The sequence below is a fragment of the Patella vulgata genome, chromosome 5 (genome assembly GCF_932274485.2).
Source record: "Patella vulgata chromosome 5, xgPatVulg1.2, whole genome shotgun sequence".
Lineage (NCBI taxonomy): Eukaryota > Metazoa > Mollusca > Gastropoda > Patellidae > Patella > Patella vulgata.
In genome coordinates this window covers 65508183-65531924 of record NC_065883.2, presented here as the reverse complement: position 1 = coordinate 65531924, position 23742 = coordinate 65508183, and the positions used below count along the sequence as shown (strand labels likewise).

General features: G+C 34.3%; 2 protein-coding genes across 2 annotated transcripts in view; one reads left to right on the top strand and one right to left on the bottom strand.

Moving 5' to 3' along the window:
* Nucleotides 1-354: 354 nt before the first annotated feature.
* On the bottom strand, nucleotides 355-1483 carry LOC130012907 (galactose-3-O-sulfotransferase 3-like). The gene has a single exon (XM_056101034.1). The coding sequence runs from the start codon at nucleotides 1396-1398 to the stop codon at nucleotides 355-357; it is 1044 nt and encodes a 347-aa protein (XP_055957009.1). The 5' UTR covers nucleotides 1399-1483.
* Nucleotides 1484-5982: 4499 nt separating this feature from the next.
* Nucleotides 5983-23742, top strand: part of LOC126820414 (ninein) — a 39531-nt gene continuing 21771 nt past the window's right edge. Inside the window, exons 1-17 of the mRNA XM_050548335.2 lie at nucleotides 5983-6024; nucleotides 6623-6713; nucleotides 11397-11545; nucleotides 12147-12406; nucleotides 12783-12855; nucleotides 13308-13450; nucleotides 14321-14461; nucleotides 15028-15060; nucleotides 16297-16471; nucleotides 17084-17200; nucleotides 17788-17880; nucleotides 18457-18664; nucleotides 19336-19419; nucleotides 19905-20080; nucleotides 20578-20750; nucleotides 21366-21660; nucleotides 23406-23568. Coding sequence (XP_050404292.1) covers nucleotides 6001-6024; nucleotides 6623-6713; nucleotides 11397-11545; nucleotides 12147-12406; nucleotides 12783-12855; nucleotides 13308-13450; nucleotides 14321-14461; nucleotides 15028-15060; nucleotides 16297-16471; nucleotides 17084-17200; nucleotides 17788-17880; nucleotides 18457-18664; nucleotides 19336-19419; nucleotides 19905-20080; nucleotides 20578-20750; nucleotides 21366-21660; nucleotides 23406-23568 — 2398 coding nt within the window. The 5' untranslated portion in view covers nucleotides 5983-6000. The remainder of the gene's footprint in view (nucleotides 6025-6622; nucleotides 6714-11396; nucleotides 11546-12146; nucleotides 12407-12782; nucleotides 12856-13307; nucleotides 13451-14320; nucleotides 14462-15027; nucleotides 15061-16296; nucleotides 16472-17083; nucleotides 17201-17787; nucleotides 17881-18456; nucleotides 18665-19335; nucleotides 19420-19904; nucleotides 20081-20577; nucleotides 20751-21365; nucleotides 21661-23405; nucleotides 23569-23742) is intronic.

The following is a 23742-nucleotide window of genomic DNA, read 5'->3' as shown; positions in this document are numbered from 1 at the left end:
TAGTATTTTGTATTTGACTCGCGCCTCAGCAGGTAACCAATGTAAAGAAGCCAGCACATTCTGGATGTGATCAAACTTATGTGTCCCTTGTTACTATTCGGGCTGCAGTATTAAGAACCTCACTCTAAAACATTTATGCTAATTAGCAATGATGAAGACAAGAGAACCCCCTTCGAAGCATCGCTCAATAATAAGCAGTAATTGTATTCCATATAACTGTGACCTGTATATCTACATATAAGGGTCAGTTTATCGTGTATTGTAAACGACAACGTTAAATTATTCAGTGCGATTCTGAAATTTATTTTATCCAATCACTTGCAACTTTTAACAACTAAGCAAAAATGTAGGTATCTAAAACTCTAGATGACAGGTTTTGAGATCAGGCTGTTGATGATGATGAGGTCTCTCGTGAATGTCGTAAACGTCTTTAAGATGTTTTAACATGTCTGTTAACAAGAGATGGCAATCGACGGCTGTTATATTAAAACTGGGACTCCATATTGTTTCCTCGAAATAATGGATATCATCTCCTTTCTTTTTGTATTCCTTCCACAAACAATATTTCTCTCCTTCTTCTTGAAATTTGATAAATGCCACCACCTCATCAAAAAAATCGTCAGATTCTTTAGAAATTTTATTCCACAATGTTTTATTAAAATGATCGTACAGGAGATACTCGATGCGATTCCATTTTTGGTAAAATTCCACATCTGCTTTTTGGGGTTTTATTTTTTTGTATGGATAGTTTGCCACGTGGCGTTTGATATAAAATATATCTTTGAACGTCCAGCACATTAGTCTTTTTAATAGAATTAAAGATTCGTGGAAATACTCAACTATCATAATTAAATGAAAATCGTTGTCTAGCTTTTGAATATAATCCAGTACAGCTGGAAGATCATTCTCAATATTTGGTCGACCAGGAGGAAAACCCAATGGCATCCCAAGAGTATGTGACATCTCATTATGCGTCTGCGAGAAACTAACTTTCGGGCAATGTGGTCTCCAGTCAGTAAAGATGCCTGTGCAGTTATAATTTGGTACGTTTTTAACCAGATTTAGATATTCTGGTATGGGGTCAGTCTTATTAGTCATGTGGCACAGATTCACCAGATTAAAACAGTTAAACGCAGATTTGAATCGAACGAATGGTTCCCGGAGGCTAGAAATGTAAATGGAGTTATTTGGCATTAAATTTCGGAATGTGGTTTTATTGTATATAGAATGTTCTATTAATATATTGTATGGCTTCCGTGAAGGTCTGTAGTCATACTCATTCAGTGGAAACGGCCAACCGATCCAAATCATGTGTTCCACTGGAAGCACATAGGTTAAGTTTCTATCATATCCAAATTTCCGGAACATTGGTCCTAAACTCTCGGTTGCACATTTCATAACTTTTATAAAAACAAAGTTCTGTCGTTCAGAATGGCATTGTTGTACTAGATTTCTTCCTGCATGCGTTACATGTTTGTCTTTAAGGCTGTCTTGTTTAAATGAACCTATGAAATCAGACTTTTTTAACATAGGTTTAAATGAACCTATGAAATCAGACTTTTTTAACATGTGAATATTTTTGGTATCCAAGACAACCATCCATCGTATAAACAGCGTTACACATAATGCTATCAGGCACACTAACAGAATCTTTAAATTTTTAACATTCATTACAGATACGAATCGGACAACTAGAGTATGTTTTTCTGATTCTGGTGTGTATTTCAAATATTTATGTCAGAACAAGTCACTACACATAACTTGAGATATCATACAGTGTATGCTTTGTAATTTTATTTCATGCAGTTTTTACGATAAAGTAAATATCGAAATGTTACGGTGATATGAACATATGTTACCTGCCGGTATTGATGTTTTTCTTCAAGAGAATGTAAAATTAAATATTTATGTATTGGACTAGAGTCAGACAAATTATTTAGTCATTAATTTTCAGAAGAATCAATAGCTTGTTTTTCTTGAAGGAGTTTGTTTCAGAAAGTACTGGGTAATCATATAAAATCAGCAAGGTTTTGGTCAAGATGTTAATAAGGCACTATTACTTATTACTTAAGACATAAAGTTTCGAAAGAATCAATTGTTTGTTTTTTTTACATTGGTTGTGGAGCCACAGTGGTTTACGAGGTAAGGCTCTGGTTCACTAAACATAAGATTCAGGTTTCCATACCAGTGCCTGCCTCGAAAGTTACTCAGGATTTTAATGGCTGGTTCTACTTTGTCAGTGATGTAGGACGGATGGGACTGAAAACTGAGGTTCTGTGTACATGTTAGCATAATTCTAAAGTGAAAAATTGCAGAACACTGATTATCGATTTGTTTTGTCCTCTCATGACCCCAATACTTTACACTGGCAAAAGGGGGATAACTCCATAATGGAACGATTGGAGCAATGTATATCAACTGCAGTTCATGCTTTACACCAAATTGGATAAATAAAAAGATTGAAAACTATAGCCTCTATTCACAAGGCAGTGAGTGGGTTGGGGTCTCGCTCTGGAGGGGAAGGTTCCAGAATACAGATTATCAATAGGTTTTTTTCTGACGGTGACCGTCGAATCAATAGGGTTCTTAATCCATTTTAAAACAGACTTGTCAGAATCGGAGCAAAAAGGGTCCTGGTAGGAAATATACTATTCAAAAAAAGTAGGGGATATTTGATTTTGGGGGCATAATACTAAAATATGCAAATGACCACGAAAAAAGTCACTATAGAACCTAACAGAAGAAACATTTCCAGTTACATGTGACGCCCAAACGCACCAATAGCTACCGCATGGAATGCAGGTGATGCTTGGGATTATCATGGGGGTCCAACCCAAGATTTGCACGACTCTGACTGTGAATGTTAGTCATTGTGGCATTGAATTCCAGGGTGGAAACATCAGTTTAATTGTTTTAGTGACCAGAAAACAAATTTTGATATGCGTCGGCTTACCCAAAATGAAAGGTTACGTGCCCTTAGCATGCTACAGATCGGCACAACACAGGCGGTTGTGGCGCGGACGATGAATGTTTCTCAGTCTGTCATAAGCAGGCTATGGTCCAGATACCGTGATACACAATCTGTACAGGACAGACCACGCTCAGGTCGACCAAGGGCGACAACTCAAGCCCAGGATCGATTTATCCGTACCTTGGCCTTGAGAAATCGTGTCATCACAGCAAATCAGATCAGCGCTCGTCTTCAAACAGACACTGGTGTGAGAGTGAGTGGCCAGACGATTCGGAATCGACTGCATACGGGTCACCTTTGCGCCCGACGTTCTGCGTGATCCCTTGTTTGAGAGATCATCACATTCAGGCAAGACGTCGTTGGTGTAGGGATCGTCAACACTGGGATAATCGACGCTGGAGCAATGTGATGTTTTCAGATGAGTCAAGGTTCACTGTTGATTTTTTGGACAGACGTAGGAGGGTGTGGCGTCGTCGAAACGAGCGCTTCCAAGACGTTAACGTCTTCAGACATGATTGATTTGGGGGTGGTTCTGTTATGGTGTGGGGAGGCATCACTGTTGCTGGAAGAACGGCTTTACATGTTGTTGCAGGGCGTGTTACAGGCCAGTACTACCGGGACAACATCTTGGCAGTCCATGTTGTGCCGTTCGCACGACGTCATGGCCGCCGTTTCATCTTCCAGGATGACAACGCAAGATGTCACAGGGCCAGGATCGTTACAGGTTACCTCCAACAACAGAACATCACCACATTACCTTGGCCAGCACTGAGTCCCGACCTCTCCCCCATCGAGCATGTCTGGGACATGCTTGGACAGAGGTTACGTCAACGTCAACAACGTCCTGCCAATGTCCAAGAACTTGCTGCTGCGTTGCAACAGGAATGGGACAATCTGGACCAAAAGGACCTTAGACGTCTCATTAGGAGTATGCCACGTCGGATCAATGCTTGTTTGGCAAACAGAGGAGGATTTACCCGTTACTGACTTGGTTGTGATGCTGTGGTAACTTTGCTGTTTGACCCCGGGTATCATTTTACCCTTATAATGGTCAGTCTGTGCCTTACTTAGTCTAACGATCATTTGGAATAAATCGATGAATGTGAACTTCATTTCATTTTGTCATTTGTTTCTTCGTCAGTTTCATTAGGTGACTTTAATAACACTTAAAAATCAAATATCCCCTACTTTTTTTGAATAGTATAGGATAATTAAGTTCCCATTAATCAAAATTAATTCATGATGAATTGTTATGTAAAATGTCTGAATAGTCTAATATGTATGTGATTACCACCCAAAATAACGATTCATGCTCACATGTTCCCAATTCATCACACTGGAGCTTACAACATTTGTTAGACATTTTGCATAAATGATAGGGGCCATAACCAAGGGAGTTGTTGTCCAATGCCAACCACAATCAATCACATCCGAGACCTGTTGATCCTTAACAATTATGTTAATTTCATCTCAGACAAAAATTGTGGAATTTAGAGGGTAAAAAATCTATGTACATATTTCACATTTTGCGTATATTTCACAGGCCATACACCAAGTAATTGTGGTCTGATGTGCATCAAAATGGAACTCATCTAAAATAACTTGATCCTATTGTAAGTTTTAAGTAAATTGGACGGGGTTCACAATCTTAGTATATGTATTACCGGTACATGCTTTGCCACAGTTTGTGTAAAGGCAGAGGGCCCATTTTAATAGGAAGGTTTGTTCCGTGATTGTGATGTAATGAACATATATTTCAACGTTAATTAAAATTAAAAACAAATGGAACCTCGATCGGGCTCACAAGTTATATATTGCAATTTTTTTACCGTAATGGGCAATAATCCAGAAAGCTACTGTCCGATGTGTGCCAAAATTGAACACATATATCTTTTGGATATAAAAATATGTTTTAAGTTCTAAACAAATCAGATAAAAATTGTAACCACAAGCTATGTACACAATTTTCATACAATCAGGGGCTTTAATCCAAGAAGTTATGGTCTGATATGTGTCAAAAATCAAACCCATCAAAGATCTTTGGGATACAAAGATATCTTTTAATTTTCAGCAAAATCGGGTAAAAATTGTAACCTTTGGGTGTCCACAAAAAATGTGAACAGACAGACGGACATGGTAACAACATAATACGTTCACATGGAAATGTGGGCTGATGAATTAACAAAATAAAGGTCCTGCTTACATTTGTATATCATTATCAAGTGTTAAATCAACCTGCTGTCCTCTTGCAAACTTTTCCCACTTGATGAACTTGATCATTCGAAATGCGATTAAGAATCAAATTCCTTTTGTGTTAAATCACAAAGGGGGATAACTTTATCAAATTCTCTGGAATGAATATTGATTGATAAACAAGATACTTATAGAATTGGTAGAGGTGTGAACCCGAGTCGCACCAAAGATCCAACTTTTGACTTGACTTGAAATATATATCACGACAATGCACACACGTCGTGGTGAGGGGACATAACTCTAACTTCCCTTATTGATCGCCATGAATTGCCAACTTAATTGAGATTTAGGCTTTGTAAAGACTCGACTTGGTAGGCCTACTAAAGTCAGAGACTTGGACTCGTAAGTCCAACGACTTGTTCCCACCTCTGAGAATTGGCAGCTTTAATTGTCACTTGCTATTTTCCTTAATCTGTATAACTGAGTAAAGGGAGATAACTACACTGAATGTTCTAAATTCTCATTTTCATTTGCAAATTATGCTAGTTTAAATTTTATGCTAATAGTTTACCGTAAATGATTTAAAAACAATGTTTGAATAGTGTCACACTAGAATACCCACTCACATTAAATAGAATGTTCAATAGACTTATTAATGCTTTATGCGGGATTGTACGGTAAACTGAAATATTGATTGACAACAGGTGTTCTGTCATAATCAACAGGCGTACTATAGTCTCTCGAAAAATGACACACATTAATATTATAAACATGTGAATCATAGATATATTGTGAAATACGATAAGTTCTAAAAATCATTTTAACATAAACTACAAATGTACAGGAAGCCAAGGAAAAAAGTAAGTTTCCTTTGACAGTTTGATTATTCCATTTAGCTTTAACTAGCTAATTACCGTATGCTGACTGTATGTAAATGCTAATTTCTTGGCAATATTCTCCTCTTCTTAGTATTGTACGTACATGTCATTATAAAATGGAATTATTTTAGAAGACATAATAATCGACAGGCTCATAATTGTTTTGATCGTGCATTCTGTCATTAAGTCTAGTGGCATGGTTGTGATTAGCAGCTTGGTTGTGACAAAAAGTAGGTTCACCTTTCTAACCTTGTAGGTTTTCTCCGGTACCCTCCCACTGCTAAAGATCCCTACACACAAGCGAATTATTGAAATAATTACTCCTTTCAACTATTTCTTTTGAATAAAATTGAAACCCCCTTCAAGTGTTGGAAGTGGGAGAGTTGCTTTAAACCGTATGCCAACTAATTCCCAGTTGGAGAACATACAGCAAGTTTTCTTAACTGAAAATGTGACAAAGTGTACTTATTATGATACACTCAGGAAGACGGAAATCTTCTATCCTGAAAAAGATATTGTCAAGTACAAGATATATTATGTATCTGATGAATTAGTTTAGAATGTGTTTTATATATTATAGGGAGATGATGATAAACTCGAGAGAAGTCGTACGTACAGTGTATTTCCTACTGGTGATAATGATGGTGCTGATGAAACATTCGAATCCGAAGGTGAGACTATACATTTTATAACAATTCAAATATTATATCGATTTTTGATATGACATCAAATATTATTCTCTCAGACTTGTTATAAAACAATATTCTAGGAGGGAATTTTCACATTACAGATAAATGTTCATATATTCAAGGGGGTTGGATGGCCGAATGGTTAACATGCGCACGCTGTATCATAAGGCCTGTCATTGAGTCAACTGCCATGGTTTTGAATTTCCGGTTGTACGTGACAAAGAGTAGGGTCGCCTGTCGAACCTCGTGGGTTTTCTCCGGGTCCTCCGGTTTCCTCCCACTGCTAAAGACCCTTAGGTTCAACCAAATTATTGAAATAAAATTAAACTATATGTTAGTCCCGAAATGACCTAGTTTGTGTCGGATGTTAAACCCCATTTCTCTCTCTCTCTCTGTCTCTCTCTCTCATATATTAGCTTATGAACATGATGCATAGACTTTGGCTGTTTTAATAGTAGAATCAATAATATAACAATCAAGACATAAGCATTTTAAAACTAAATTCTAAAAGTTTCTCAAACAATTTTGCAAACTTGTAGAATAATTTTTGCTTTCTGTAACTATCTATCCTGTCAGACTTCTGTCTAAATCTTCTATCAATGGTGAATAGAGAGTAGTACCGATGTCTAATAGACTTGTGATTGTATGGAAGTTTGTCATGTCAGCTGAGCTTGGATGGTGTTCAACAGTCTGATTATCTTGGTGTTGTACTCTATACTAGTATCGCTCAACCAATTAAACTTAATCAGAGATGATTAACCTTTACCAAATATAAAACCAGAAAATAGCCATTGGAAAGTTATTCTTGGCAAGAATTTCACAAGGGTAAGATGTCATATAAAACTAAGGATTTCATTTGTATTCAATAATACAAAAAAATTATCAAAATCCTCAAAAAATATTATTCCTTTTGTAAATAGAATATGCTGAATATTTCAGTTTAATTGTTCCACCCTGAACCAAGATATAAGATTTTGAATTTTAGACTGGCCTCGATCATCATTACTAAAGTCGGTACATTAAAAAACAAAGTCTCGATTATCCATTTTACGTTTAATTATTTTTCAAAAAATGTATTCCATTCCACTAAATATCTCAGGCTGGCGATGGCACCCAGAGTTGATTATGGTCTGGATAAGTTCATGTCTAATTAATAATTTAGATAACATTTCAGGTCTAAAGAATGACCTGCAGTAGGCAGATTTAGCTCTTGCATAATGTATGTTTAAATGTACAAAAATAATGTCAAGGTCTTGAAAAAATATAATTGCTGTAAGTATACCTGTATTGTGGTATACTTCAGTTTCAAGTGTTCAGATGCAAAATTAATTTTGAGGCCACACCAATTTGAATGTTTGTTTTTTTGGTAACACCTATTTTGCTTTCCATTTTTCTGGAAATGATTCATTTAACAACAGAAAATACTTGGCTGATTTTTTCTAAATCCAATTTTGTCTGCGATATCACCTTGGTGGAAGCGGACGTTAAATAAAGCTATTTCACACATTACAGAAAGAATATTGTTTGTGAAGACTTCAAGAACTAAAAAAAATTTTGGCTTGGCCTAATCCTACAAAGAAATTGTAGTGTTATTTTTTCACAGGTTAGTTGATAGGTATCCATCCATGAAATATAACTGTATCAACAATTATGAGACATTCTTTAAAATTTATATAATAGACTGTGGATTGGTGTATTGTTACAGGTTAAGACTGGGTGTTTCTAATATGAAAAGTAAACACCGAAAACGCCCTAGACAGTGACAAAAACAAATTCTAGACAAAGTTTTTAACAAAATTTATTTGTTTAAGAATTTTAAAGATAAAAGTAGAGACATTAAACAACAACAAAAAAAAAAACACATGTAAAATTTTGGATTTAAAGAATGTCTGTTAATAAAGAAATTTCAAAATAGATTTTTAAAGATAATTTATTTTTAAAAAATTACTTTTAATGTCATAATCAGAATCAAGAATTTAAATAAATTGAAATACATTAAAAATTAGGTGGTTTTATTCTTTAAATGATTATTTCATTGTCTTGTTTTGTTGGTGAATATTATTCCAGTTCAAAGTTTGTCACATATTGCATTTTAGTTATATCATTTATTTTTTTATTAGGCTATATAAAGATAACATAACTTTAGGAAGCTGGGTTTCAGATTCCCAGGAGAGTTTTTTTAAAACTGTGAAACCTTAAAATGTTTCACACCTGATCAGGTGCTAATTGGTGATATTGTTTACACAGTGACCTTAGCTGATCCTTAATTTGACCTTAATAGCCACATAATTGTCTGGTGATAGTCTGGGAGGCATTATTACATAACAAGCTACATGCTTTTTCAATTAGAATCCAAATATGATAAACCTCTTTCTATTGGCTGAAAGTAGAAAAAAATGAGGATTAACCAATAGCATACACTCTCTTTTGATTAAAAGGGATTTAGATATTTTGAGTTCAGTGTATTCATTGGTTTAAATTTCAGATTTCCTCTCAAGGTGTTTTATTTTTACTTTGGCTTCTTAATAGAGTATATTACTGTAGTTTTTATTGTGTGATTCAATTCATTTGACATTAACTGGTCAGAGAACAAGCTAATGGTACCTATGAAAGATTTTCTTTTTAAATTTGAAATAGTATGAATATAAGAACTGGTATCAGGATATTAGGAGTTTCATCAGAGGGGATATATTGAGTGTTTTTCCAAATTCAAGATAGAATTCTAAAGTTCTCTTATTAGATTGCTTTAGACTATATGAAATTGGAAACAGAACACTTGATCCACAGGGGTTTTGGATGGCCTGTGTGGCGAGCTAGCCAGTTACTACTGGCTTGTGGTCTAGCTTTCGAGATAGGGGCGCCTACTCAACCTAGTGGGATTACACTGGCTACAGTACTCTGGTTTCCTCCCTCGGGGAAAGACCCCTGGCCATGCGCTGAATATACTATAATAGCACCGCTTGTCTGCCGACTTAAAACACTACAGATGACACTTGATCGATAACACAGTTGATTTTGGATGTCATAATGTCTGCTTTTCTCTACAGGTGCAAGATATAAACGTCGTCAGCCATCTATTGTTTATAATGTTTGTAAGTTAATAGTTAAAGAGTTGCATGTTTTACTGCATACATCAGTTTATAGGTTTATTATATATATATTTATGCAAGTTAGTTTTCAGTTGTTTATTAGTTGACTTGATAATAATCTAGTAATGACAGTGTCTAGTTATTTGGATGGGTCAAAAAAATAAGGTCCTGTTTGCACATGTAAAGAGCCCTTAACAGTTGGAACTAGAAATAAGAGTAGATGGTAGCGCCACTGTCTGAGTTGCCCATCTTCAATAGCCCAGTCGGTACAAAACATAGGATGTTAAACCCTGTTTATTTCATTTCATTGGTTTTTTTTTTTTGAAAATATTGTAACAGCATTAATCATGCCTTAATTGATGTTTTGTTACAGTAAAGTATTATCTTATGTGTTTACATGTATTTAATGGTGCACACATTTAGTAAAATTTGAAATCCCCTTAACTAGCTCCTTAATTTTGGTTACATGCCATTTTGATCCCGCGTCATTTTGGACTCAAAACTATATGCCCTTGACGTTCCGAACTCGAGTAGGCGACGTTTCGGACTCGGGTAACTTTTATTGAGTCCGAAACTGAGTCCAAGAAAAGTCGTCAGTCGCCAAGTAAGTTTGAAAAGTCGTCAAACTGACTCCAAAACGACGTTTGTGTTGAGTCCAAAATGATGTTGGACCGAAATGACGTGCTACCTCAATTTTGAAGGTCTGTAGTCATGTCTATAATCCGAAACACAAAATGTATATTATATCAGAAATTTAAAATAGCATGTCAGTTTATGATATAGTGTGTATGTTTGATTTAATACGACTTGAAAACATTATATAAATGTAGATTTTATGGCATATCCATATTATTTTGTATATATTGATTAACAATTAACATACAATATATATAATTCATAGAATTCTATGACCTTATAAACAAAATCTTACAATAAACTATTTTAAGGATTCAGAATTTTAATTGGTTAAGATTTTAAATCCTACTACAGATCTTAATGCTTAGCCAATGAAACGGATACATTCTTAAAATGTTTTAGTTTATGTATTCACGAATAAGGCCCCAGTATTTTTGTCCGCGACATCCTACATGTAGGTGACAGTGGATGCGAAGTCTGATAAATATACACCCTAGAATTCCAATTTTAAATTGCATGTTTTATTAAGTAATTTAACATTTTGCTTGTGAAATACATGTACATTTGTAATTGTTTTGTCTGGTTTTGAAGAATTTGATAATGTTTGTATCTATTAATTACATATATGCATGCTGTTGTTACGCATGGAAGAATACAATTGAATTGACAAATGTAAATGATTAATAATTGTGATATCTAATAGAACATATCAAGATCAAGGGATGTTTTTTGGGGAGGGCTGTGTGTGTGTGTGTGAGTGTGCGGGAGGGCATCTGTAACTTTTATTTAAATTTCAAATGATATCAAATTATATTATCACTTATAATGTGAAAACCCCAGAAAATTTCCAATTAAATTTAACACAGCTTTTGAACCCCGTTTTTTATTTCCAAAATGATGCACCTAATAATTTTTTTTTTAAATTTTGTTTTTCTTATAGGTCCCCTGGATGTATCAACAAGTGAATTAGGTATGGATAGATTACAGGAAATATGGACAGAACTGGGAGTAGGAAAGGATGGATATTTAACTCTAGATGAGTTAAGTCGTGTCTGTAATCATATTGGTATGAAAGGCATGACAGATGAGGTATGTACTTCAAATTTTAATTTGATCTTAATCCATAATTACCTCTTGTATGAAACAATGGTAGAGGGGGTTGGTGGCCAAATGGTTAACATGTACTGTATCATAAGGTCTTGTCATTGAGTCAACTGCCGTGGTTTCGATTCCCTGGTTGTACGTTACAATGAGTAAGATCGCCTGTCCAAGCTCATTGTTTTTTTCTGGGTCCTCTGGTTTCCTCCCACTGCTAGCGAATTATTGAAATAAAATTGACTCGAAATGACTTGGTTCTGTATGGAAGAAGTCGGTCATTAGGAAAGTTGTTTCACACAGCCTATGTATCTTCCGCTATCTCTATTCAAGCATTTTGAAAAGAACAAAAACAAAATCTTAAAATATGTATTGACTGCTTTAAAACAGGGAACCATCTAGATATTTAACTGATCCTTTTTCACTTGAGTTTCATGCACAAGCAACAACATACCTGGCACTGAGTCAAACCGCAGCAGTATTATACGACACATTGAATCTATCAATACACGTTTTGAAATGCATACACCGTCTTCATTAACCCAGTCGGTGCAGGAAATTTCATTTGTTTTAAATGTTTTCTTTTTTCCCCTAGGAAATTCATGCCATATTTGTTAACCTTGATGGTGACCAGGATGGAAAGGTCAGTTTTAACGAATTTATCCGTGGATTTCTACATCATTTGTCCGACCACAAAGAACAACATCTAAGTCCAATATCTCGAGTACCGCAATCCATGACGAAAGTACGGAGAGCAGCAACATTTAATAAGGATGATCAGAGTATGGGTCCATCTTTTATAGCTGATGGTGGAGCAGCTGGTCTGTTTTCAGCTATTGATCCTGATAATACAGGGTATGTATGTGATAGCAGTAAGGGAGCTCTTTAGCATTGCACACAGAGAAAAAAAATCCTAATGTGCCTGCAACCATAATGTCTGTCATTGTGTCAAGTGCGCGGTTTTGATTCCTTGCTTGTACATGTACGTGATATGTAGTAGGGTCATCTGTCCAACCTCGTGGATATTCTCTCTTGGTCCTCCGGTTTCCTCCTACTGCTGAAGACCCTATGCACAAGCAAATTATTGAAATGAAATTGAAGTATCTTATATCATCTTCCTTATTTATTGTTAAAGAGTGAATTGAAATATCTTACTAAAAGCTGATCTATAATTTTTCAATCCATCTTGATTTTTATTGTTTAATGTTGGTTTGAATGTATTTTATTACAGATCAGCCAAACCATCTGATATTATAGATTTGTGGGAAAGAGTTGGTATCACTCAAGGTTTAGATATTCTTATGGTAGGTATTATATAAGTTAAAATTAAACCAACCCTGAGTTCACAAAGCATTCTCAGATGAATTTACTCAAAATTGTTCACCTTATGTTATCTAAAGTATAACCCTTTTCAAACTTTTGTTGTTTTAATGTATCAAATACATCAATAAGAAACTATGTTTCTGGATCAAAGATATTTCTCATAAACATTGATTAAGTCTAAAAATGCTTTGTGAACTCAGGGCCAGACCTTCTGACAAGATTCGTCTTAACAGTCTTATTAAAAATTTTGCTGGTGCAGAAGAGTATGATGTTAAACCCAATTTCATTTCATTTATATTAGATATTTTTATGAAATTTATTGTATAATATAATAAAACGAAATAGGATCTGTGTTTTAAAGAGATTAGTATTATTTCTGATGAGCTCACCAAATGAGCAAAGAAGTACATTTGTGCTAATATTTTAATTACAGACTCTAGGATTTGAAGTTGATTCAAGAGTAAATTTAGCTGAGTTATCGTTTGATTTAGAACGTGAATTATTAGCTAACAATAATCAGGATATATTATATCAGGCAGCATTAGCTACTTATCAACAAGAAATCAAACATCTCAGGTATGATCACGATTTATACACAATTTTATCTCAGGTATGATCACGATTTATACACAATTTTATCAACCCAAACAAATAGCTAATATGATCACGATTTTATCTCAGGTATGATCACGATTTATACACAATTTTATCAACCCAAACAAATAGCTAATATTGGTAGTAAACAGCGCAGTATATCTTTGTTCGTTTTGATACTTGCCAAAAGAGGGAAAGATCTAGTTTGTTTTATTAGATCATAAGATCTGTCATTTAGTCAAGTGGCATGGTTTCTATTCCCAGCATGTACGTGATGAGGTGTAGGGTCGCCTGTCTAACCTCATGGGTTTTCTCTGAGTCCTCCGGTTTCCTCCCACAGCTAAAGACATCTACACGTAAATAGATAATTTGAACCATATGTTAGTCCTGAAATAACCCAGTTTGTGTTGATATTGTGATTGAACAGTGCAGTGATGTCGCTTAGGGGAGCCATGGTGCATCAGCGGGCAAAACTTTGACTCACTTACCAGGAGGTCCCGTGTTTGATCCTTGCATTGGCCGAGAAAGTCCATCAGAGGTCCTGAAAAGGCACAGTGTATAATCATTCAGATGATACGATAAACCCAGGTCCCTTGTCAGCTAGAAGTTGATATAAATGTAGGCTGTTGCGCCTCTGTCTTTGCCAAATTTTCCTCATAGCACACTTTATGGCGTATGCCTGTCTTCATTAGCAGAACAGTAGGGCATTAAACCCCATTTCATTTCAGTTCCATTGACAGTTTGAGATCGAAATAAAATAAGAGCACAAAATGTTCCTCGGCATGTTGCAGAAAAGTAAAACATTAAACATCATTTCATTGTAAATGTTTGATGATTCATGTTGTTTTTCAGAGTTGAATTAGATAATGTAAGTGGTGAAAGAGATAAATTACGATTAGATTTAACAGAAGCTAATACTAGAAATACTCTCATGGCTAAAGAAAGTGATGAAAGACACGCAAACTTAGAAAAATCAGCAGAAATCAAATTATTGTAAGTCATCTAAAATTAAATTATTTGTATCTCTCTAGAATTGAACACCAATAAGTGAAATATTTAACACTGTTGTAGGAATTAATGATAACTATATATATTAAATATACATTATGCAAGAGATACATCTGCCTGTTGCCGGTCTTTCATTAGGCCTGAAATGTTATCTAAATTATTAATTAGATATTAACTTATCAGGACCATAATCAACTCTCGATATCATCACTAGCCTGCGATATTTACTGGATTTGAATACATTTTATGACGGATGATTTAACGTCGAAATGGAAAATCAAGACTTGTTTTTTTACTGACCACTTTAGTACTGATGATTGAGGCTAATCCTTAAATTCAATCACCAACATCCCGGCTCAGAGTGGAGCAATTTGACTGAAATTTTCAGCATATTCTATTTACAATATCTATTATAACAAGATCTGACGGCTATTTATCTAATCTCAAATAATGCCCCTTTAAATTACTTGTTTCGAAACTCATTCAAATCATTAACAAATTAGCATAAGGATAATTGGAATAATATTTAATGAATTATGTTTATAATATAGTGAAGTTATAGCTGAAATAAAACGAACCTATGTGTAAGTATATTGGACATAAAAGATATAAACCAAGATGCTCCTTGGGAATTATTTCTGTCATATCACAAGAACTTAAAAAAAAACCCTTGAGATTCTAAATCCTTGGTGAAAGTTTTAATTTATTTTTTAATTATTTGGTATGTTGATTACTCCATGGGTTTACTATCTTATCTCTGAAGCAGTTGGATCTAAACCCCTGTCTTTTATCTTGATAAAATTTTTTTTAAATATTTTATTATGTATATCCTTAAACAATTTAGCCTAATCATTTAAAGGCCATAAGTACAGAAACTGGAAAGTTTTATGGCTATTTTAATTGTTATGTTATGATCAACATTACTGTGGGTTGTATACAAGTTATTTTATAGTAGTTATAAACTCGCATCTAGGATACTTGCTATTGTTAACTTCTAATTGTGGAGTTATGTAAGGGGTAAATAGTTATCGTATCAGGGTGAGGGTTATTTCCCTGGAAACTTTACTTATATCCTTTATAGATAGATAAACCAATGAATAAACCCATTTTATATATTTATATATATATATATATATTAGTAGCTCTTTCATTAGTATTCAGTAGGTTTAAATACATTAGTGTGATACTATCAGTCTGAGTTATCACCCTAGGTGGAAGTGGCATTAAGCTCAAAGACAATAACTATCACATGTATATTGCTGTATATATACAATGTTGTATATATTATTATGTCTGAGAATTTCAACATTAGTCTATAGTAGGTTAGTTGACTGACAATATGCTTATACCAGTGTTAAATTTATTTTGTAGATTATGTAAGCTGTAAGTTCGTTTTTGCTTAAAAATGCTAAAGACTATATGAGTCTTTTTATTTGTTTCAAAATGAAATGAAATGGGGGTTTAACGTCCTACTGTTCTACTCCTACTGGGCTAATGAAGACAGATTTGTTTCAAAAGGACATGTTTTCTATATTGCCACAGAAATTACTGATGTTCGGGGTATCCGTCTTCATTAGCCCAGTTTGGAGCAGAACAGTAGGACGTTAAACCACATTTTATTTCATTTCATTTCTTCGGGTTATTTTAGTACAAACCATTGTTTCATTTAACTAAAATTAGTAATTGGTATGATGCACCTACATGAGGCAGGGTATATACTGCATAGAACACCTAATATTACTTCCTGTTTATTTGCTAAGTTCACTGCTAAAGATTTTTTTGTACTATGAATAATGAAATTATAATGTCATCTTTTACAGAACTATAGAGAAGAAGTATACAGATCAAATTAAAAGTTTACAGTCGTCATTAGATGAAGAACGTGAAAGCCATTCATCTGTCTCTACCCATTTACATAAACAACTGAAAGAACATCGGGAAGCTGTCAGACTGGAGGAAACAGCTTTACGAGAACAAATTGAACAAGCTCAGATTGTACGTAAATATTTGAGTAGGATTTAGAGTCATGAACATGTGCTAATGTCTATGTTTGGAACGTGTGGTCACATTGATTGCTGATCTTATTATGTGATACTATCGAGTATCGAATATTTAATGCCACTTAAAATGATCAGTTTTGGGATAGGTTTTTTTGTGCTTTTTCAAATTTTAAAAAAAAAGACATTTTATTGAAAATAATAGTAGATATTTCATAGAAGACAAAAAGCAGATTAAATTCCATCTCTTATTTTTAATGTCTTCCAACAACAATTTGTACTGGTTGTTGAAGACATAAAAAATAATTGATGGAATTTAATCTGCTTTTTGTCTTCTATTAGTACAATGCACATAGGGTCGCCTGTCCAACCTCGTGGGTTTTCTCCGGGTCCTCCGGTTTCCTCCCACTGCTAAAGACCCCTACGCGCAAGCGAATTATAGAAATAAAATTAAACCATATGTTAGTCCCGAAATGGCCTAGTTTGTGTCGAGTGGACGTTAAACCCCATTTCTCTCTCTCTCTCACAATGCACATAGTATAATAGAATCCTAATATACATTGTGTCCAAATATACACATGCAAGTAAATTGTGTCTATATTTTATCTAGGAAATCCAAAGATTAGAAGAAGATAGAGCCGAATCAGTGAGAAGATTGTTAGAAGCTGAAAAAATGATCCACAGATTACAGAAAGAACTAGAAGTAACTGGAGAACTTAGACAAAAAGTAAGAAAATAAAATGTGTATATTTTAAATTAAAGGATTTTTATAATGCCTTTTTTCTACATCTGATTTAGTTTCTTATCTACTGAGTTTTTTCAACTTCATGCTTCTGAATTGTTTTTATAAGAAGAGTACTGACTTCCAACCTGATTAGATTACAAATCTATATTTCGTTTCGTTTTTTTATACTTTTGATGGCCTACACTACTTGAAGATCTGACAACTTGTAGCGATAGGTCGCGTCAGAGGTCATACGAGCGACTTTTGACCCTATGATGTTAGACATTTGAATAACCAATCAGCATTGATGTATCTCATTGATTACCCACAGTTCTGTGCAAAACATGCATAAAGCTCCCTGTAACAGACCGTTTCATTGGCTAATCCCTAACACTATCCAGAACACATCAATGATAACAACTCTTCCAGATCCCAGTGTAGTAAAAACAAGTAAAACAAAATTTTGATCCAAAAAAAATGAAACGAAATAGGATCTGTGTTTTAATCAGATAGACTGACTTCAGCACAAAGAGAAAATAGAAGATTATGTTTCTTATTGATGTTATGACATTTATATATTTATTTTATAGTTATCAGAATATGAACGCTTGGAAAACAAACAGAATTTGCAAGACCAAAAATTTACCAAAGATAAATTAATTAAAGTTGAAAATGAAAACAAGGTAAATTAAATAGCTTTCTAAAAATATGAAATGTTTTATATCATGTAGAAATACCTGTTTAAAACATTATAAAGGGAATATTAAAAATTTGTAAAACACCTTTAAATTGCCAATTTAAATATATTTCAATGATCCCTGTTTGAAATTGATGTATGTATAAAACTTTACTCATTTTCTTGCATTACTTCTCCATCCATTTAATAAATGGTATCGTCTGCTCTGCTGTGAAGTTCTGACTTTCAGATAAACTCTTGTTGTTGGCACAAATTCTTATATAAATGACGTGGTTTCAATTCCCCCGTAGGGTTATCTGTCCAACCTCATGGATTTTTCACTGGGTACTCCTGTTTCCTCCCACTGGCAAAGACCCCTATGCTCAAAGAAATTATTGAAATAAAATTGAACCATATGTTAGTCGCATAATGACCTAGTTTGTGTCAGTGGAGTTAAACTCTCTCTCTCTCCCTCTCTCTCTCTCTCTCTCTCTCTCTCTCTCTCTCTCTCTCTCTCTCTCTCATATACAGCCAATACAGAAATATTCCAATTGTTCTGGAAATAATATTTTTCAATTTCTAGAATTTAAAAGATAAAAATGATGAATTAACCGCAGAAGTAGAGACTATGAGACACAAAATGGCAGTATCCAAGAGAAGTCAGCGTCATAGTACTGGTGGTAAATCGACTCGTATACCTATACGAGAAGGTTCATTATTATCAGATTATGGTAAAACAAGTTATCGTAAAAATAAATCCGTCTCAAGTCTGCCATCTTTATCGTCAGTTGGTAAGTCTACATTAATCATCAATATGTTCTTTTGTATCTTGGACCAAAACTTGTATGCACATATGGTAAACCAGAAACCGAGCCGGCTGACATGACAGGCATCAGCCACTCTATGCACAATTGTCCAAGGAACAAGTATCTTGGACCAAAACTTGTATGCACATATGGTAGACCAGAAACCGAGCCGGCTGACATGACAGGCATCAGCCACTCTATGCACAATTGTCCAAGGAACAAGTATGCGAAGTTTCATGTCAATCGTACTGGAATTGACAGAAGAAGAAGAAACAGATAAGATGTGCTTGTGGTCCAGATCCTAGACCAAATATAATAATTTAACAAATGAAGGCTAAATGTCGAGATTGTTAACTCTTCAAAGTTAAATGACAAATTAGGCTGAATGTTGAGTTTGATCGCTTTTTCAGTAACGAAATGAAGGCTAAATGTCGAGATTGTTAGCTCTTGATAGTTAAATGACAAACTAGGCTGAATGTTGAGTTTGATGTTTTTCAGTAACGAAATGAATGTTAAATTGGGTTTAGCGTCCTACTTTTCTGCACTGACTGGGCTAATGAAAACAAGACTCTTCATCAACATCTAACTCTTTGTTTGTTTGTGCTGCATAATAATAGATCGTGATGTTTATTAATGTTGGGTTGTTTTACTTATAGAAAATGAGATAGAAGAAGATGAGTTTGATTCAATCAATAAACCAATTGCTACGTTTACTGATCTACCATCACCAGATGAATTTGGTAAAATATTTATAAATAAATTTCATACAATATAAACTGGAAGCATTGTGATTAGATTTAACCATGACTAATGGCCATTTGCTTTAATCTATAATAATACTTAAAATTATTAAAAACACTTATTTGGATATACTACTTCTGAATTTATTAACATGCTACGTTTCGATACACTTACAGATATTGTTATCAAGTAAATAATGATATTATAATCTTTATATTTCTTATAAGGATTATAATACTTAAACTTAAATAAACAGTAGGTCTGTTTTTATTGGCAACCATTTTCCTTTATTTAAAGATTAATTAAATTCAAAATTATTTTTTACGTACTCGTTTAAGGGTATAACTGGAAAGGGAGTCATGGTTGTGGATGAGAAAGTTCCTCTTTTTCAGTGGTGCATGGTGTCTCGAAAATTAGGCTTCGTGTATCCCATTTGGATGTAATTTGAATAAAGGTTTTGATTTAGTTATTGTATATTTTGCAGCTGGAGGAAGTCAGAAGAAAGTAGCCAATCTACAGAAAGAACTTCGTGAAAATAGAGAATATTTAGAACGGGAAAAGAAAGAAATAGAACATGCGTACAGATTAGAAATAGCGCAATTAGAGGAACAACATTTACATGAAAAAGAACAATTGTTACGAAACGTTGAAGAAGCAAAGGTATAAACTTTAACACCGTCTTAGTGAATTTTTAACAAATGCTAACATGTGTTACATGCATTTACTATTATGGATTCTAATGTTTTATAAATTTGAATTTTATTGTGATTTTCTGGTGTGGTTTCCCCTTGACAGTGGTGCAGGACAGAGGGCCTGACAAAACCGAGGTCCTGTGTATACATTGGCATGTACATATAAGATCCTTTGGCAGTTGGAATTTCACATAAGAGTAGGCCATAGTGTTGCTATCTGGGCAAAATTTTCCTCATAGTACACTCTATGGCATATATCTGTCTTCATTAGACCAGTCGAAGCAGAACAGTAGGACATTAAACCCCATTTCATTTAGTTTTATATATTTGCCAAGGTAGAAGAATTTTCACAAATGGAAGATTGTCTTAATCTTTTTAACTTTTATAAATTATCCAAAGTACAATATTTTAAGGATTAGGTGATATCTATTTTCTTCGTTTACACATATTTATGTTTTATTGCAGGCCAAAGAGCATGAGGCCTTTAATCGTAGCAAAGACGCTTTATCAGCTGAGATGCAGAAAGAATTGCAGACGTCATTTGCCATGGAAAAACAAGATTTAGTGCTAAAATACGAATCTGAGAAAAATCATCTGGAACACAATGCTAGTGAAGAAAGAAGGAAATTAACAGAAAGGTATAGTATATTTACATATCTTGTCCAGACGTTAAAGTTTCAGAAGCAGTGAAATAATGCGTGTACAGCTAAAAACTCCTACGTGCCAACAAATTATTGAAATAAAATTGAACCATATGTTAGTCCCGAAATGACCTAGTTTGTGTCAATTGGATGTTGAACTCCATTTCTCTCTCTACATATAAATGTTTGCTGTGTTTTACATTCCCGAAGAATAGTATATATATCATATATATCATAATGGTTAGTGCATGCACGCTGTATCATAAGGTCAGTCATTGAGTCAAATGGCATGGTTTCGATTCAAGGTTGTACGTGACAGGGAGTAGGGTCGTCTGTCTAACCTTGTGTGTTTTCTCTGGGTCCTCCGGTTTCCTCCCACCCCTAGAAGCAAGCCAATTATTGAAATAAAATTAAACCATATGTTAGTCCCGAAATGACCTAGATTGCGTGGAGTGGACCTTAAACTCCTCTCTCTCTCACTTTCTCTCTCTCTCCCTCTCTCTCCCTCTCTCTCCTTCCTAGAGCAATAATGCGAAGTTAGCATTTGAAGATAATTATACATAGAAGTTCCATTAGGATTCATAATTATTTAATGCTGTTTTTGTAATGTAGGTTAAAAGAGGAATTTGATCGTGATGTAACACATAAGATGATCGAACTGAAAAACGAATTTAATACAGAACGAACCAAACTAGAGGACACCAACCGAGATCAACAAATTACAATACAAAGTTTAAAACGAAAAATAACTGAAGTTGATTTAAAAATGAAACTACAAGAGGAAGAGTTATCTCTCCAGTTTGATCAAGAACGTCAAGATCTGAAAGAACGACACAGACTCGAATTGAAACAAGTTGAAATGAGTCATAAACGAGAAATTATGGAATACGAAAATATGCTTTGTGGGGTTAGTACTTTTAGATGTGAATTTGTAATATCCTGCCTCCATAAGTAATGGTTTAGTTTGTAATATCCTGCTTCCATAAGTAATGGTTTAGTTTGTAATATCCTGCCTCCATAAGTAATGGTTTAGTTTGTAATATCCTAGCTAAGTAGTGGTTTAGTTATGTCTTGAGTGAGATACTATTTTAAAAGTGTCATGACCTTCTAAAAGACATTTGTATAGTCATTTGGATGGGACAAAAAGACAAGGTCCCAGATACACATTGGCATGCATGTAAAATATCCCCTGGCTGTCAGGGCTCAAACTAGAGACAAATTTTAGGGAGAAGTGACTTCTTCCTACAGACAGAATAGGGAGAAGTGAGGGAGACATAGGGAGACTTGAAGGAGAGGTCATATTTCATGCATTGTTGCAACCAATCTTACCAAGTGGTTACACAGTCAATATGCTAAATGAATAACAAACATCGTTTAGCTGCACACATATATTTATTTCAGTATGTCATCATACTCTTACTGGTATCAAAATTACTGTGATAATAAATTACATATACTAGTACTAAGACAGACTTGACTTTAGCAATACAAATAAGATTTGTGATACCCCTCTATCAAATACATCAATATTTATGAACCCTTTCATGCCTAAATACATTTAATTACTAGTCCTGGGTCTGTTGTGTGATTGTTTTAGCACCTTTCTTAATAGGATAGTCATATTGTTACGTAGTACGACAATGTATGAAATTATTGTTTTGACACACCACCCACTTACCTTCTTTGTTTTACGTTTATGTGTTTAGATTAGTGGAACTAATAATATTGACGTACATTTAATTATCAACTCGGCATTATATCTATCAACACATTCTAAATACATGTTGTAATCATTCTGATAACAATTGTTTTAATATCTCCATCCATCAATGCTATTTTCACTCGTCACACATGTTGTTCTTTATTGACTGTACCATGTTGACACAACAATGTACACCTTTCGTCACCTTTCAATAACAAGTTTTATGTTTATTATTCTTTTTATTATTAAATTATTTCAAAGAAAGAGGACCAATTCAGTACTTTGTCTATTCTTAGACAGAAATACATGAAAATTATCGTATCCGCCGCCATATTGGCCATCGCAGCTTTTGATTGGATGTTATTTCTGGACGAAGCCAGAGGTTGTAACGGAGATTTATGATTCGATTCCTTCGCTTTTTTTAAAGAATTGTATTTCCTGTTGACATCAAATACAATGTTTATCATTGAAACTATTAAACATTGTCACAGCCAACACAGAGAAAGTCAAAAAACAAAATATTAATACATGTTTTGCTTTTCACAACTTGTTTAATTTTCAGTTTTCCTTTCGAAGCTCACAATGCGAACACGTGTTGTGTTGTTTAGAAAATGCTTTGTTTACCTTTGATATCGATGCCTATTACCTACTTCGCCCATGCACAAATGTACGGCGAAGTGAGGGCGACTTCAACTTCACCCTATTGCCTTTTAGGGCGAAGTCATCAATGGGTTGGGCAACTATTTCGCCCACATCGTCCGCTAATTCGAGCCCTGCTGGCTGTTGGAATTCAATATTAGAGTAGGCCATAGCACACGATATGGCGGATGCTCTTCTTCATTTGCCCAGTCGTTGCAGTAGGACATTTCATTTTAAAGAAATTCTTTTTTTTTATCGATTTCTAACTTTCAAATGAAACAACATATACATTTAAACTGATATTATTTCAGGGTGTTGAATGTTTAAAAGGTAAATTAAAAGACGATTTTTATGGTTTATTATCACAACAAAAAGAGGAGGAACTAATAGTTGATAGATCAGCCATGTTAGAACACATGCAACAGAATGATAATAGACAAATGTCATTACTGGATGACGAAAGATCTCAATTATGTAAGTACATTCATTGTCTTGCTCTTCCAGCCTACTGATTACAGTTGTAATAGTATAATAATTGTCTTTCTATTCCTGTGTAGTTCTATCATTGAGATGTTGATGTAATTCTTGACCGAAATAGAACCAAAAATCATAATACAAATCAATTCCAGCAAATTTCCCAAGAAACTA

Bases quoted from the DNA above. Each gene is read 5' to 3' on its own strand.
- LOC130012907 (XM_056101034.1), bottom strand. From the start codon at position 1,398: ATGAAATGTGCAACCGAGAGTTTAGGACCAATGTTCCGGAAATTTGGA.